Genomic DNA, 17,889 nt, shown 5'->3' on the forward strand with positions numbered 1-17,889 from the left:
TCTCCCACCATCCTCCACAGCCTGTGCCCATGTTGCTGACAGCATCACAAAGGCACCTGGCTGCCTCCACAACAGAAAACATCCACACCCAGTGCACACGTGTGGTTTGGGTCTAAAAGGTTTTTATTGGAGAGGCTGTAGAACCGAAGTTCTTCCAAGGATATGGGAGGTCGTTCTCAGCGGTGGCTGCTTCTGCCAGGACCGGTGGCCAGTGAGCACCTAGCAGGCAGAGCCCCGGTATTTACACAGCAGGCAGAAGAATCCGGCTTTTCTCTAGGACTCAGCTGCAGTTGTCACAAAACAAGCACAAGCCAGCAGTTCCAGTTCAAAGGTTGAGAGGGCGCACAGCTGCTGGGTGGCCAGGCTGCCCTGAGTCACCACTGTGGCCGAGAGGGCTTAGAGGTGGGGAATTACAGCAGCCGGAGCTGCAGTTCTGTTTCCATTCCCAGCCCTCTGGCAAACGGAAGGGGGAAACGGAGAATGTCATCAGAGAAGGTGAAGCACAGGGCAGCAGAGGGGCAGCCAGCGCTCCCTGCGGCCCCGTGACAGGGCTGCACACTGCTGCCTGCGGCGGCCTTCCCAAGAGTTCCCTCTGTCCTGCAGACGCTAGCTGCCTTCCTCACAGGCGAGGGCCACAGAGCACCCATGCCCAGGAAAGTCTTGGAAACCAGGGGAGCCCTGCCACCCAGGCAGCCTCTTCATACATCCCTACTATTCTCGGGAAACTAAAGAACCAGAAAATGGAGGTAAGTCTGGAAAGGCTGGAGTTTTCATCCAAAACCACAGAGCAGGCTGGCAAACAGGCAGATACACAACCCCCGGAGCAATGTCAGAAAGGAAAGGGGGAGGATAAAAAAATAAAAGACACCTTGCTAGAAAAGAGACTCCCAGGGTCAAAGGCACTGCTAATAAACTTCAGCAGAAGCACAGGCATGCATTTTCATTACAGCAAATAATCTCAGCCCTGGGAGCACAGCTGAACGGGAGGCCTCTATCAACCTGAGAAGTTTCCAGAAGCCAAAGGACCTCTGGGTAACACCATAGATGAGCCCTCACTTCTCAGAGATGGGCAGCTAGTAAGAGAGAGCACTGTGTGCCCGGACCCCGACCCCACACCCATGGGAGGAGCGTTCCTGTAGAGGCCCCCTGGGCCCAGCCTTGACTAACTTTAAATACTGTTTCTGATTGTGTGCTTTTTTTTTTTTTTTCAGCCAACCAAATCATCACTCATTTAAATTATCACGGTTTTTGTTGTTTTAAATTAAATTTCTAGAACAAATAATACAGAACTTCGACAGAGCAGAGAAACACCAAAAAAGCACAAAGGATGATGTTACTGACCAAAAGCTGCCTGGAGCTTTCCTTTCCCTTCAGAGAAGGAGAAACTATTTCCTAGGTACACACGCTTATGCATGCACACCGGGACACACACACACAGTCACACACACGTTTTTCCCTGATACTGGAAATTCTTTGTGAACTAGCCATGCCTATTTCTGCTGAACCCTTTACAAAGGGGGAAAAAAAAAAAGGAACGAAAAGGATCCATACCTTGTCCAGTTCTGGAAGGGGCTGACTAGCTCTGAGAACTTCGACTTTGAACTTTAACACGGACATCACCAAAATAAGACCAGGAGGACCTAGCCAGGCTAAAAAGACATAACGGGGACAGACGAGCTCTAACACATAGATCCAGGAGGAAGAATTTCAGAAACCTTAAAGGCACGGCTGGAGATCCTTCAGGCGTTTTTAAATTCTTGTTCCTCCTGCTCTCTCTTACTACTGTCAGCAGTTGCATTAAAAACATTTTGTCTTAAATCAACAGGTGTCTACCCTTCACTGCTTAGCAAGACAAGAAAACCTGTCAACAGGGGAAGAAGAAAGGGTGACACTTTAAAGGGGCACCCCCAGGGTGGACAGAAATGACTCTCATGTAGTGATTTGGAAACAAGCTTGATGGTGACATTCTGACCAGATGTCCAACACGCAGCATGGAGCCAGAGTTGTATAAATAACGTGTGTTTTGGTTTCAACACCTCGGATGTGAGAGAGCTTCCAGATCCTTCACACCCCAGGCTGCAGCTGGCCAACTTTCCACAGGATGCCAACACGCTGGAAGGCAGGTTTTACCTAAAAGGAAGGGAAGAACAGGAGTCAGCGCCTTCCGTCAGGGCCCCATCTAACATCTCCATCGCTGGTCTTTTCAGCCCTTGAAAACCCAGCATGGCCCAGTCACAGGACCTTTGAGCATGCCGTTTAGAAACCACACCCCACTCTTCCGAATGAGCCCTTGCTTCCCCCAGCCCCCCACCGCGACCCCCTCATACACAGCCTATTTTCTCTTTATATATCCCCTTCTCAGCACTAGTACAGGTGTTTACACCAGGTGATCAGAAAAGCTTTCTTATAAACGTCCAGAAGTAACTATTTTAAACTTTGCAGGTCCTGCCGTCTCCGTGGCAACTCCTCAATCCTGCTGTCACGGTGGAGAAGCAGCCACAGACAGTACAGAAATGCTTGAGTGTGGCCGCTTTCCAATAAAACTTTATTTGTGGACACTGAAATGTGAATTGCATATGTCTTTTTCACACCATAAAATTGCATTCTTCTGTCTATTCTTTTTCAACCATTAAAATGTAAAAATCATTCCTGGCGCCTAATGAGCCATCTGAAAACATGCAGTGGGCTAGATTTGGCCCACAGGTCATAGTTTGCTGACCCCCGGCTTATGCAATTAGTGTCTGTCTCTCTTGCTCAGGCTGGGAGCTCAGGCAGGGAAAATCCACGTCTGAGCTTGCTCACCTTTAAACGCCAGCAGGGGGATGAGAAGTATGCGTGCAATGCATGAAAGTTTAAAAACTGATTCTATGCAAGGCATCGTGAAGAGGTGTCCATTTTATTTCTCTGCAGCACATTGAAAGAGTAAGAGTTGTCTCGGGCCACACATTAAATACACAAGCACTAACAAAAGCTAATGAGCAAAAAAACAAAAGGTTCATGCATACTTTTCATGATATCTGACACCACAGATAAACAGAACAAGTCCTCACAAAATCAGCATGCAGCCCACACAAGTTAGACACCCCAGAAGCGACTTGGCAAAGGAAGGAAAATCTGGCCAGTTAAAGCTGCCACTGTTGTCTATTCATGTTCAGTTATGGACATGTTATAATCATAAATGGGAAAATAATGAGGTTTGAATAGAACTAAGTAACTTTTTTTCATAATATTACATGACCCCAAATATAAATATTATATCTGGTAGCTATTTACTAAAAGATGTAAACATCCTATTTTTAAGAAATAGATACTTAAGACTTTTAGGCCATGATATATGTAACTTGCCCTCCAATGGCTCAAAAAGAATCAGCACACACAGACACACACACAGCAACCCTAAGGCGAGTGGAGCAAAATGTCAACAGGAAAATCTGGGTAAACGGGTACGAGGGTGTTCCCTGCACTATTTGTATTTTCACACTGATTGAAACTTTTTCCCAAATAGTTGTTTAAAGAAAAATCAATAAGGCTATCCTCATATTAGGCACTAAGGTCCCCTATTCGACATTCTAAAGGAAGGAAAGAATAACTCACCAGCAGCCAGGTTGTACACGATGGCTTCCTCACAGCACCCACAGCCCCACTTCTGAAAGAGGGGGTGAGGCTAGTCACCCACCGCTGGCCATCATCTGGGAGTCTGAGCATTTTCCCCCACCACACTGACAGAGGGGCAGGGACCCCAAATGTTAAGACTCCATCAGGCTGCCCCGCGCATCCCGCTACAAGTTCAACGCCAAGGATGAAGGTAAGGGGAAGGGGACGAGGAAGGAGTGGTGAAGCTTTCAAAGTCCAAACCAAGAACCAGACTATAGGGAAGAGACCTGATGTGCAGCTACACCAGAACAGAACAGGAAGACACAGACCTGCAGAGTTGGCAAGGAGCTGCCCACAGCATCAGCAGAGATATAAGGCCTGTCCCACGAGTTCATGGAAAATTCACCTCTGGTGACACTGCATCTTCTGGAGGATCACTTACCTGGCTCTCTACCCTTGTCCCATCCCGTGGGTCGCCATTTACAACCCTGTGCTTTTAAGAAGAAACACTCGTGTGTGTGCACACAGGGGATGGAAAACAATGGGGCACAGAGGGAGCCCCGCTGAGCACCTCGTAATGCCCCAGGCCCCTTCTGCAGGGGCACTATCTCTCCAAGGCTGCTACTGGGAGAATGGAAATGACAGATCTTTCACACACCTCCGTGGGGAGCAGTCTGCACACGTGCACACACACACACATACACAAACAGCATCCACTGAGTTCAGGCCCAGGGCCCCGGGCTCTCTGTTTGGCCACATCCCAAGTCTGAGCGGTCTTGGTGTCACTAGTTGGGTCTACAGGCTCCATGGGGTGACTGGTACCCAGGAACAATGACATGGGGACAGGCTTCTGTAGTAGAGGCTAGCTCTGAGGTCCTGGCTCTCTCAATGTCACCTGACTGTTTCCTGAGGCCACTTCGAGGCCTGAAGCTTTGGGTCCCCAGAATGATCCTGGGGGGGCAGAAGCTCGAGGCTGCAGCCCACCCAGTATTGCTACCTGGGTGAAGCTTCCCATGTCTGCTATGACTTCTCCCTGAAACTCCCTGAAACACCCTCATGCCTCTCTGACCACCAAGACACCTGGGGCTCACTTCCTGGTCCTCTCAAACTTCACTTACGCTGGGAAGAACTTCCTGCCCCCACCTGGCTGCCCACAGCATCCTGTTCTTCCCTCTGTTAGGGCCCTTGCCAGGTAGTCCTAGAAGTGGCCGAGTTCCTGGCCATCTCCTGCTCTGGACACAGGTGCGCAAGCTAGACATATGGCAAGAGTGGTGAGCCGCGACTCTGAGAGGCCTCTATCAGGCCCCTACACATCCCCCAACGGCCATAAAGACCATCAGTGCTGACCGTTCCCACTCCCCTGTCAAATCTCCGGAAGAACTGAAGACGTATCTGCCTGCCATGACCTAGGCTCGTCCAGATTTCCAACTGTCACACACAAAGATTGCTGGGTTGTAAGAGAAGGGGACCAACACGCCCCAACTGCTACCAGTCCTGCGTTTTATAAGAAGCTTGCCTGGCAGGTGAAACAGTCCTCAACACAGGAGCACCTGCCTCGGCATCTGTCAGTGGCGTCCAGCACCGCAGGAACTGACCTCTCAGTGCAGCAGGCAAGGACACCCCAGGAAGAGGGCACAGCGACCTCAGGAATGAATGACAGAGAAGCCAGAGGGAAGAAGCCAGGCTCCATCTGTGAGTACACCTGAGACGGACAGGCATGAGGACCCCCCCAGCACATGTCAGGAGAGCCCCCACCAGCTCTACTCCTTACATCCCAGGACACACAGGAAAAGAATATAGGAAGAAATGTGCCTCGCTTTTGCAAAAGTGCTGACACTTAGGATTATTTGTGTGGGGGGGGTTCTTTCTTTTTTTTTTTTTGAAGTGAGGCGTTTTGTTTGTTTGTGCCTTACACTGGAAACTAAGTAAGTCAGATTCACTTAGAAGGAAATTTTCGTTGCCACACAAATTCCCACAGCAATGGCACATAGGTAGGCTCCATCCTGACAGACTTAAAACCCGGCGGGTGTCAAGGCGCCCAGGCTTGGAGCACGACACCTTGCCTGACGACTGCCCACTGACTGCCAATACTGCTTTCCAAAGGAACAAAATGCGCCATGAGATGCCCATGTTTGACATGAGCTCTGCACTCCACAAGGAAGACAGCTGGCACATCTATAGTCGAACTGGCATGGGGATGGCTTCTGATGCCGGGTCCGGTCCAAGCAGGTGCCCTGACACTCATGGGGAAGCCTGCAGGTCACCAGCTCTGTTCTGGTTTCTTCCAGCCTCAGAAGCTCACGGCACCTATCGTTTACATTCCCACACTCACCCCACAACTGTCCACTTGCTAGAGGAAGTATAGAGGGGAGGTAAGAGCCTTCTGAGCCCAGCCATTCAGGGGTGCTTAGTAAATAGAAGCAACCCCAAGAAGTTACTGCCCTGAGTGCACTTAGCAAATGCCAAGAGGGCGCCGCCGGTGCCTCTTACTACAACCTACATAGAATGCCCTTTGTCCCCAAGACAAGATGCCAGGCACAGGGCTGAGTGCTGCAGTGGAAACCTCATCAGTTTTTAATTACATTCCCGCAGGAAGTCCTATCCACAAGAGGGCGGGAGGCAGGTGTTTCCAGAATGCATGGCCACACCCCTTTGGGGCCACATCTTCTCCACGCATAAGAAGTGGGGCGCAGAGGCCTTCCCCTTTGGCAAGGAAGCAGGGCTGGCAGGAGCAGCAGCATCTTCTCCCCTTTGGGCTGTGCTTATCACAGCTGCCGGCCACCTGCCACACAAGCTGGAGGAGGTGCCAGCATCTGCCTCATCCCAGGGGACACCTAGAGTGTGGAACAAAGTCTCCTATAGTAAACCAGGGACGCGCAGAGGCCCAGAGCATCCATGCAGTCGCACATTAGGCCAACCAAGCTCACAGCACACACAAACGAATCCAAACACCTCTTGAAAGATGGAACTACTTCAAAACCCCAGGGTTCTCTGTGCTCCATTTAGCAATCCTTTCTCCCTTCTAATTAGCCTTTTTAAAAACAGAATTAGAATTGGAAACTCATTTCTACAGACTCCCCTGTCCCTCTCCCCACTGGCCTAGAGGCCCTATCTGCTACCCTGCCTGCCTTCCTCCTCAGCGTTTCCTACCTGGCTGATAGGTACAGGCTGGAAGTCACAAGATGTTATCAGAGACTTACATGTGTAATAATAACAGGCAGGTTACCGCCTTACAGCCCTGGCACCAAAAACATGATTTTCCTCTTTCCACTCAATCATAAAATAACCCAAAGTCATGACTCAGCCTCATCCGATTTAAATGTAGTCTGTTTTCTAAAACAGATCAAAAAAATTGGGTCGTGTTATGTTCAAATAGAAAAGACAAATACCTGTGAACAAATGAGCAATGTGGAGATGGAGAAGTTCACAAGAACACTAAACAGAACATAAAATTGGTCTTAAGTTTTTGGTTCTTTCATACTTATTGACCTGAAAAGGTCAAGGTCAGACATTGTTCTGGAGGGAACACATTCCAAACCAGCATGTGTAACACAGCCCCCACTGCTATAAAATGAAAGTTCCACAGATACATACTCACACACACTCTAGTGGTTGATGTTTAGTAGCAAGATAATAGGCCACTCTTCCTGCTTCTTATCTGATTTCCATAACACACATTACATCTGTCACAAGGAGAGCTATTCCTACTCAATTTTCCTAAGGGGTCGGCTGCCTTTAGGCCCCGAGGAAGGGAGACGCCTTATGTCAGTGACTCTCCCTGTGTTCACACACATCTGATTTTATTTCCATCATAAAACAGCACACGCTTCTAAAGGGAGCTCCTTGAAGTTCAGCTCCCCAGAATACACAGGGAGACAGGGCAGTGCCCAACAATGACAGTGAAAGTCTGTGGGAGGCAGATAAATGTTTATAAAGGGAAGGCTGAAAATGAATCAGCAAACTATTCGATGGAGGAAGTTTAGACAGAAAGAACAAAACATGCCCAAACAAAGCTTAAGGAGGGGAAGCAGAAATCAAGTAAAAACTGAAAATAATAACAGACAGGATCAAATAAGCCAAGAGTTGGTTCTCCAAGTGTGCTGATAAACTCCCAGGAAGACTGATCAAGAAAAGGTAGAAAAAGCAAAAATAATCAGTATTAAGAATTGATCTACAGGCTGGGTGCAGTGGCTCACACCTGTAATCCTAGCATTCTGGGAGGCGGAGGTGGGGAGACTGCTTGAACTCAGGAGTTTGAGACCAGCCTGAGCCAGAGTGAAACCCTATCTCTACAAAGAATAGAAACACTAGCCAGGTGTAGAGGCAGGTGCCTATCGTCCCAACTACTTAGGAGGCTGGGGCAAGTGGATTGCTTGAGCCCAAGAGTTTGAGGTTTGCTGCGAGCTATGTGACCCCACAGCACTCTACTCAGGGTTACAGAGTGAGACTCTGCCTCAAACAAACAAAAAAAAAAAAAAGAAAGAAAGAAAGAAAGAACTGATCTACGAGGCAATGTGGTTCCAATCAAAATCCCAAATGTTGTTTTGTTAATTGTGAAAACTGATGTATGCGGAAGGACCCAAGGGCAAGGCCAGCCCCAGCTGTGCTGCAGAATCCATCAGGGCAAGTGGAGAAGGCATGCCTTCCCAGCCATGCACGAGCTTAGCCACAAAACAACGGGAACTCAGACTGGGGTCCTCGTTTTGGTTTCACTTTCACTGCTACCAGGACCTTAGCCAAGAGACTCCCCTCTGCCTCAGCCTTCAAGCCCTCATCTCAAAGCTATGCTCACTCCAGCTCTTCCTCTGAGAATCTCACATTTTCAAAGTCCATCCCAAAAGGATCTGAAGACCCACACACACTACAACTCCCGAAGTCACAAAGTCACTCTGACTTTCCTAGAGACCACCTTTAGGAAACACACCTGTCTTCAGAGCTAATGGGCAATTGCATCCAAGCAGGAACCCCACCCACCCAGGTCCTTGGCTGTGTATATAAATGAGGCTGAAAGAGAAGTTTCTTTTGGGTGCACAGTATGTGTGCGCTTGCTGCTGCGCCAGGCAGACCCCCCAAAGCCTGCAAATGACTGGCTCATTTTCTGAAGTTCAACACCCCTCTTCTCATCTGAGAAAAGTAGAGAACATACATGTCTCTGCCAGCATTTCTCTGCCAGATTTCCAGGTGCTATGTGTTCTGTAAAGGGCTCAGAGCAGGTCCCTCCATATGCAGAATGCCCCAAGGCCCAACACGAAACCAAAGACCAAGAACACAAGGACTCCACACCTGGCATAGAGGCGCTTCCAAAAGTGAACAAACCCTCCCACCAACCCAAGGTCCGGAAACCAGGAGGAAGCCTCTGCGTGCACCCCGCACCTGTATTTGATATCAAACACTGTGGAGTCCTCATCCTCATCGTCCTCTTCATTCAGCGGGGCCATTTCCACCCTCTCGGCTGGGGTGGTGATGATGTCATACTTGCGGGTCTTCTTTAGCCTCTTTCCAGACCTGGAAGAGGAGGAGCACAGTCATGAGAACACAGTTTGAAGAGAAAGAGAAAGAAGACTCAGAGGACCCGGTACTGCTTGGTGGCTGAGGCTCAGTGAGATCACTCTCCTCCCCTCCCATCTAAGAGCACAGTGATCCTCATGGAAGGAAACCACACTGCTGCCTCCAGCCTGGCTGCTCCCAGGAGACCTGGTAAATACCCTGGCTGTCCCACTTACAGCCAAGTCCTTGCTCACCCCTTACAGTCCTCATTCATAAAACAGAGGTACCTGCTCTGAGCACCAACAAAAACTCGATAATCAAGATAAACAATACATGACAGCAATATTCTTTTTTTTTCTTTTTCAGACAGTCTTACTCTGTCACACTGGGTAGAGTGTCGCAGAGCGTCATAGCTCACAGCAATTCAAACTCTTGGGCTCAAGCGATCCTCCTGCCTCAGCCTCCCAAGTAGCTAGGCCTACAAAAGCCCACCACAACACCTGGCTAGTTTTCTATTCTTAGTGATGATGGGGTCTCGCTCTTGCTCAGGTTAGTCTTGAACTCCTGAGAAATCCTCCTGCCTCTTAAGTAGCTGGGACGACAGGCACCCACCACTACACCCAGCTAGTTTTTCTATTCTTAATAGAGATGAGGTCTCACTCTTGCTCAGGCTGGTCTTGAACTCCTAAGCAATCCACCCACCTGGGCCTCCCAAAGTGCTAGAATTATAGATGTGAGCTACCACACCCAGCCAATACCAATATTTTTAAAAGGCAAAATTCCTACGAAAAATAAAATCCACAAGGAACAAAAGATCCAGATGTTCAATGAAGACAGATGTATCACAGCCCAGCAGGTGAAAGCACCACCCTATGGGGCATCCAAGGGGCATCTGGGTCAGAGCCTGGGCACTTTCTACGTGTGTGATCAGGGGAAGGTCGGTTAATCTCCCTGAGCCTCTGCCTCCTCCTAAATGAAAGTGGACAGGAAAAGCCTTGCTCACAGGTAGGGAAGATACGTGAGGCGATGGACCTAACGAGCTTGCACACAGGAGGCTCTCGGCAGATGCTGCTGTTAGTAGTGATAATAAATAGATGTTCAACATACTACATCCTTTCTCCCATGACAAGACCTCGTGAAAATGAGTCAGTTTTGTTTCTGTGATGAGGAAAATGGTCAGAACACTACATTTTTGCCTCTGGGGTAGTGGAGAATCACCATGGCCCACAGAAAAAATGCTGAGACAGGCCACTCCCTCTCCAGCATAAGACTGTGTGAGGGCTGTGATACTGAGCAGGACAAGGCTGGAAAGTTTATGACGCCACTAGGGAATAACACTGTTACGATAATGACTGATGCTCTTTGCTTCTCTTCCTCCACTGTCTTGAACGTTTTCCTAATTGCTTTGTATTCTCTGGTGTCCCTCCTTTTAAAGAATATTTGATACTGTCTTTGGGAAACCAGCCAACCCAAAAAGTCATAAATGGGGCATTGAAGAGTCAAATTCTCCACACATTCTTCCTACAGACAGTAAGCTGATCTCAAATGGAGACTACATCAAAGACACCATGAGATCTCTGTCCTCAGCCCCAAGAAACTCTTTAGTAAGTTTGCACAATGAATGAAAACAGAACTTCACTTTCGGGCTTTCTAAACATGTCTTAGCCATCATAATTTGCTCTTGTCTTACCTAGTATGATTTACCAAAAATATGACTTACCATAGTGTCAGATCGTTTATACTAAAAACAACTTATTTGACCCACAGTACTATTCCTTGTGGTTCCTCGGGCAGAGAAAAGAGGTAAAAGATGAGGAGAGAATGAGAAAACAGATATAAAGTCTGATGATCTCCAAGCCTTATCACAAAGCAAATTTTCCTCCCTGCTTTCATCACAGGTACATACACACACATACACATACACACACACTCACGCACGCACGCACACAGAGGCTGGATTCTGGAGGAAGCATGGTGCAGATGCCAAACCTGGTGGTCAGAGGGCAAAACAAAGGGGCATGACCAGTCACCCCACAGCAGCCCTGGAACTAGGGTATTTTGGAAGCAGGCTTTGTGTGGGACTATAAATGCTCACCTTATAAATACTGTTGGTCCCACATTCTCTCCATCAACCGAATCTTCTTCCCACCTCCCCCTAAAGAAGTAAAGTAAATCCCTGCATTCTGCCCTAGATGATTTCTAATCCCTGACCGGTTCCATCTGTAGTACCAGATGGGGGAAATTCAAGACCAGAAATGGTTCCAAATGCCACAAGCAATCCAAGACAAAGCCACAAGAAAAAACACCCATCCTCAAGCCTCTGAGATGAAGGTTGAACCCCAATCTACACAGAGCCACACACCACACCTCTCCCAGGAAGACACCCCTAAATCTCCAGCCAGATGATTCGCAGCTATTTGGAGGGAACTCCTGGCTTTACAAAGGGACACAACTAGGCTGTCCATTTCCAACACACACCCAAATGTTAGAAAAGGAGATGTCCTGTGAACCTGAGGGCCTGGGAAAGGCCCCTCCGGGCCCTCAGAAAGACTGACACCCAGAGGGTTCCAGGCTGAGGAATCACAGACCTGGTGGTGACTCTTTTTCAGGTATCTTGAAGCCTAGAAAATGTAATATCTGATTTGCAAACCTCATAGCACCCTTGACTAACTTGATACTTTGTTAGTTATTGGCTCCAGGGCAGCACTGGCCTGCCGACCCTGGGAGAAGGCTCCAGAGCTCTGGCTGAAGCTCATTCCACTCATGGGAGTGGAAGCCCATTACCTATTTCCTTCCTTCTCTGTAATCTTATAGATTGTTTATAGAGTCTTATGATGAGAAAACTAGCCTATTGGACTAACATAAGGCCCTTAAACACCTAACCCAAGAACACTATGGCCTTAAACACTTTCATACCAACCTCTCCAACCACACAACCTCAGGAATTGAATTTAAACCACACAACTACACCAATGGTGTGACGGTCAACATTATGGGTCAACTTGACTGGATCTCACCTTACTCTGTGAGGGTGTATATGGATGAGATTAACAGTTGAATGTGAGGACTGTGAGTCAAGTAGATGACTCTCCCTAACGTGGGTAGGCTTCAGCCAATGGACCAAGAAGCCTGAGCCTCCCTTAAGGAAAAGGGAGAACTCTTTCTGTCTAATTGCCTTCAGGCTGGGACGTGAGGTTTTTTCCTGCCTTTGGACTCAAACTGAAGTATCAGTCCTTTGTGTGTCTTCCCTAGAGCTCCCTAGGACTCTTAGCCTCAAAGAACCGCATGTATAAAATGCCTCAGTGCCAGGAGCATGAGATCTTTTGCTTAGGGCTACCTAAGCCTGTGAGCAGGCTTGCCAAGACCCCACCACACAAGACTGCTTCTGAGCATGGGGCCTGAGGAAAAAGCAAACAGAACACACTACCATGGGGAATCTGATGTCACCTGAGTCTCCTTATGGGCAGTTGTCAGCCCTATGGACAGAGCCCTCACCTTATATGCCTTGAGGGCAATATACCTGGTTCTAGAAAAAGCCTAGGTCTGGAGTTAGACCCGGGTTCACAAGCCAGCATTCCTGCCTACACAGTTGTCCCCTCAACTGCATGTGGGGATGGTGTGGGGAGACAGGGAAGCAAGGAGCCCGCAACAACCATCAAGTGTAGCACTTCCGGTCCAAGAAGGAGAATCGGGAAACTAAGAAAGGAAAAAACACAGCACGGCCACCGTGCTCAGACTTTCCTTTTCTGGAATAGAGAACCACAAACCAGGTAGCCTCAACCAAGAGACGGCAAAGGGCACTTTTAAGTGAATGCCCACATTGTCTCCACAGGATAGGCAAGGCCAGAGAAATTTCTAGAAGGGACAAAGCACCTTTCCATTCAAACCAAAACACACATTTCTAATGACTGAGAGAGAGAGAGTTGCTCAAAATTACTTCACTCTGTCTGCTTGCTTTACTTACTGTGTTCTTGGCTGTGCAGAAGCTTTTCAGTTTGACCAAGTCCCAGTAGTGTATTTTTGAAGCTGTTTCAATTGCCTGGGCAGTCCTCCTCATAAAATACTTGCCCAGACCGATTTCTTCAAGGGTTCTTCCTGCACTCTCCTCTAGTATTTTTATAGTTTCATGTCTTAAGTTTAAATCTTTAATCCAGTAAGAGTCTATCTTAGAGAATATATTTGCAGATTATGTCTCTGACCAAGGTTTAATAACCAGAATCCACAGAGAACTCAAATGCATTAGCAAGAAAAGAATAAGGGATCCCATCGCAGGCTGAGCAAGGGATTTGAAGAGAAACTTCTCTGAAGAAGACAGGCGCGCGGCCTTCAAACATATGAAAAAATGCTCATCATCTTTAATCACCAGAGAAATGCAAATCAAAACTACTTTGAGATATCATCTAATTCCAGTGAGACTAGCCTATATCACAAAATCCCAAGACCAGAGATGTTGGCGCGGATGTGGAGAAAAGGGAACACTTTTGCACTGCTGGTGGGAATGCAAATTAATTCATTCCTTTTGGAAAGAGATATGGAGAACACTTAGAGATCTAAAAATAGATCTGCCATTCAATCCTGTAATCCCTCTACTGGGCATATACCCAGAAGAACAAAAATCACATCATAACAAAGATATTTGTACCAGAATGTTTATTGCAGCCCAATTCATAATTGCTAAGTCATGGAAGAAGCCCAAGTGCCCATTGATCCACGAATGGATTAATAAATTGTGTTATATGTACACCATGGAATATTATGCAGCCTTAAAGAAAGATGGAGACTTTACCTCTTTCATGTTTACATGGATGGAGCTGGAACATATTCTTCTTAGTAAAGTATCTCAAGAATGGATGAAAAAGTATCCAATATACTCAGCCCTACTATGAAACTAATTTAGGGTTTTCACATGAAAGCTATAACCCAGCTACAACCTAAGAATAGGGGGAAAGGGGGAAGGGAGGGGAGGGAGGAGGGGGATTGGTGAGAATACACTTGCGGTGCATCTTACAAGGGTATATGTGAAACTTAGTAAATGTGGAATGTAAATGTCTTAGCACAATAACTAAGAAATTGCCGGGAAGGCTATCTTAAACAGTGTGATGAAAATGTGTCAACCAGCTTTTTCCTTCTTTGATCTGAGAAGATGCTAATAATCTGGCCAAAAGAAGCAACTGGCCAGAAAGATAATAACAGACCACTTTTGGAAGATATTTTCTTCTCGGAGGCGGAGCAAGATGGCAGCCGAGTAACAGCTTCCTTGCATCTGGGCACCGTGAGTCTGGGAAGATAGGACTCCAGGCATCTCTGGCTGGTGGGATCTGCCTATCATCACCCCTGAGAGGATACAGGGAGTCAGCGAGAGACTTCTGGACCCCAAGAGGAGGACTAAAACAGTGGAAAACCGGCAAGTGGTCGCGTGTGTTCAAGCCGTCTAAACCCACCCGCAACTGTAAGTTCAGTAGCAGCGAGACTGCAAACCAGAAAGGCCTTACCTGTGAACTGTTTTGGTGTCTTTGGACTTGGCACTCAGCTGAACTGCCTTGGGGAGAGCCTGAGCGGGAGTGCGGAGAACTCTGGCCTTTGTCTAGGGCCCCAGTCTGAGCCGCTGAGCCAGACGGAGCTAATAGTGTTTGGCTCTGGGTCACAGGCAGCAATTGTGAGCGATCTGCCCCGGCAAGCTCCGCCCTCAGGGTCGCAGAGCTGGAATTGGGTGGGAGCTGGTAACCCAGCGACCAAGTAGTCTCAGGGCAGGGTCTGAGCCGCCTTGCAGCCCTAACCCTCGGGGGCAGAGGGAGACCAGTTTTGGCACACAGGGTAAGTGGATAGCCACTTCAGCAGTGATTCCAGCGACAAGCACTTCCCTGAGAAAGCTTCTGCTCAGCAAGTGAACAAGCTCAAAGTGCCTTTTAAGTGGGCTGAAGAGAGATTTAGGGTGTCTACCTGCTGGAGTTTGAGAAACTAGCAGCCTCTAGTCATATCAGAACTGTGATTAACATCTCATACCCCAGAAGACCACGGGTTGCCCAGACAATATTCAATAACATATACATACCGTTTTGTTTTTGGTTGTGTGTTTTGTTTTTTTTTTGGTTTGGTTGTTTTTTTTGTTTATTTTGATCTTGTTGATTGTTGTTTTGTTTTGTAAGTTCAACCTTTTCCATACAGATCCTTTTTCTTTCTTAATTTTTCTAGTTTAATTATAATTTCCCATTGCTGCCTATTTCAATAATTAGAACTTCATTTTTGTTAGTGTTTCTACTGCGATTATTTGGTTTTTCCAGCCAATTTTATCCCGTAAAGTTTTCTGTTTGCTTGTTTTGGTTTGATTTATAGCATTTTTGTCTTTCCTCTCTACTTGGTGGAGGTGGGGTACTGTGTCTGATCAGGTTAGCAAAGAGCTGCTGACCTCAAGGGAACCACCCAACTGGGCACCCCCAGAAGGTGGTTTGTTTTTTAAGGTTGTATCAAAGTACCCTACTGTACACCTATATTGCTCTGTCTCCCTCTTTCTGTGCCTCTCTTCTTTTTGTCAATATTCCTTTTACCCACCCCCTCTCCTTTCTCTATTTTTCTTTTTTTTTTTTCTTATCACTTGGTCCTCCTTTCTTTCATCCCCTTTTTTGCTCTTCAACCTTCTCACCCTTCTGGTCCTGTAACCCTTAGTCCACAGGCACGAGAACTTAAAGAGCAAGAGGAAGTGAAAGGAAAATTAGGGCAAGGAAACAGATAAAAGAAATCACTCATGAGGAAGAATCAGCAGAAAACTCCAGGCAACATGAAGAACCAGTCTAGAACAACCCCACCAAGGGACCATGAGGTAGCTACTGCAGAGGATTCCACCAGTACAGAAATGTTAGGAATGACAGAAAGGGAATTTAGAATACACATGTTGAAAACAATGAAAGAAATGATGGAAACAATGAAGGAAACTGCTAATAAAGTGGAAACTAACCAAAAGGAAATTCAAAAACAGAATCAAATAAGAGATGAACGATATGAAGAATATAAAAAGGACATAGCAGAGCTGAAGGAAATGAAACAGTCAATCAGGGAACTTAAAGATGCAATGGAAAGTATCAGCAACAGGTTAGACCATGCAGAAGAAAGAATTTCAGAGGTAGAAGACTAAGTTTTTGAGATAACTCAGATAGTAAAAGAGGCAGAAAAGAAGAGAGAGAAAGCAGAATGTTCACTGTCGGAATTATGGGACTTTATGAAGCGTTCCAACATACGAGTTATAGGAATTCCAGAAAGGGGAAGAAGAATGCCCCAGAGGAATGGAAGCCATACTAGAGAATATTATAAAAGAAAATTTCCCAGTGAAAACACTGCTTTCAGAGGGCTATCGGACCCCAGGTCACCTCAACTCTAACCGAGCTTCTCCAAGACACATTGTGATGAACCTGTCCAAAGTCAAGACAAAAGAAAAGATTCTGAAAGCTGCCAGGAGTAAGCGCCAGTTGACCTACAGGGGCAAATCCATCAGAGTGACCGCAGACTTCTCTAATGAAACTTTCCAAGCAAGAAGACAATGGTCATCTACCTTTAATCTACTTAAACAGAACAATTTCCAGCCTGTACCCTGCTAAGCTAAGCTTCAAAATTGACGGAGAAATCAAATCATTTACGGATATACAAACATTGAGGAAATTTGCCACAACAAGACCAGCTCTACAGGAAATACTGCAACCTGTTCTGCACACTGACCACCACAATGGATCAGCAGCAAAGTAAGAACTCAGAAATTAAAGGACAGAACCTAACCTCCACACTGATGCAAAAGATAAAACTAAGCAATGGACTCTCACCAAATAAGACGAATAGAATACTACCACACTTATCAATTATCTCAATAAATGTTAATAGCTTGAATTCCCCACTGAAGAGACATAGATTGGTTGACTGGATTAAAAAACACAAGCCATCCATCTGCTGTCTGCAAGAAACACACCTGGCTTCAAAAGACAAATTAAAGCTCCGAGTCAAGGGTTGGAAGACAATTTTTCAGGCAAATGGAATTTCAGAAGAAAAGAGGAGTTGCAATCTTATTTTCAGATACATGTGGATTTAAAGCAACTAAAGTCAAAAAAAGACAAAGATGGTCACTTTATATTGGTCAAGGAAAAAATACAACAAGAAGACATTTCAATTCTAAATATTTATGCACCCAATTTAAATGCTCCCAGATTCTTGAAACAAACCTTACTCAGTCTGAGCAATATGATATCTGATAATACCATAATAACAGGGGACCTTAACACTCCTCTTACAGAGCTAGACAGATCCTCTAAACAGAAATTAAACAAGGATATAAGAGATTTAAATGAGACCCTAGAACAACTGTGCTTGATAGACGCATATAGAACACTCCATCCCAAAGATAAAGAATATACATTCTTCTCATCACCCCATGGAACATTCTCCAAAATTGATCATATCCTGGGACACAAAACTAATATCAACAGAATCAAAAGAATTGAAATTTTACCTTGTATCTTCTCAGACCATAAGGCACTAAAGGTGGAACTCAACTCTAACAAAAATGCTCGACCGAACACAAAGGCATGGAAATTAAACAATCTTCTGTTGAATAACAGATGGGTGCAGGAAGAAATAAAACAGGAAATCATTAACTTCCTTGAGCATAACAACAATGAAGACACAGGCTACCAAAACCTGTGGGATACTGCAAAAGCAGTTTTGAGAGGAAAATTCATCGCTTTAGATGCCTACATTCGAAAAACACAAAGAGAGCACATCAACAATCTCACAAGAGATCTTATGCAACTGGAAAAAGAAGAACAATCT

At 46.3% G+C, this 17,889-nt stretch overlaps 1 protein-coding gene across 1 annotated transcript in view; it reads right to left on the bottom strand.

Annotated features, from left to right (window-relative positions):
- Positions 1-1,463: 1,463 nt before the first annotated feature.
- Positions 1,464-17,889, bottom strand: part of FAM174B (family with sequence similarity 174 member B) — a 30,771-nt gene continuing 14,345 nt past the window's right edge. Inside the window, exons 2-3 of the mRNA XM_053581753.1 lie at positions 8,968-9,099; positions 1,464-2,130 (exon numbers count right to left, since the gene is read on the bottom strand). Of these exons, the coding sequence (XP_053437728.1) occupies positions 2,127-2,130; positions 8,968-9,099 (136 nt within the window). The 3' untranslated portion in view covers positions 1,464-2,126. The remainder of the gene's footprint in view (positions 2,131-8,967; positions 9,100-17,889) is intronic.

Source organism: Nycticebus coucang, chromosome 2 (assembly GCF_027406575.1).
Source record: "Nycticebus coucang isolate mNycCou1 chromosome 2, mNycCou1.pri, whole genome shotgun sequence".
Taxonomy (NCBI): Eukaryota; Metazoa; Chordata; class Mammalia; order Primates; family Lorisidae; genus Nycticebus; species Nycticebus coucang.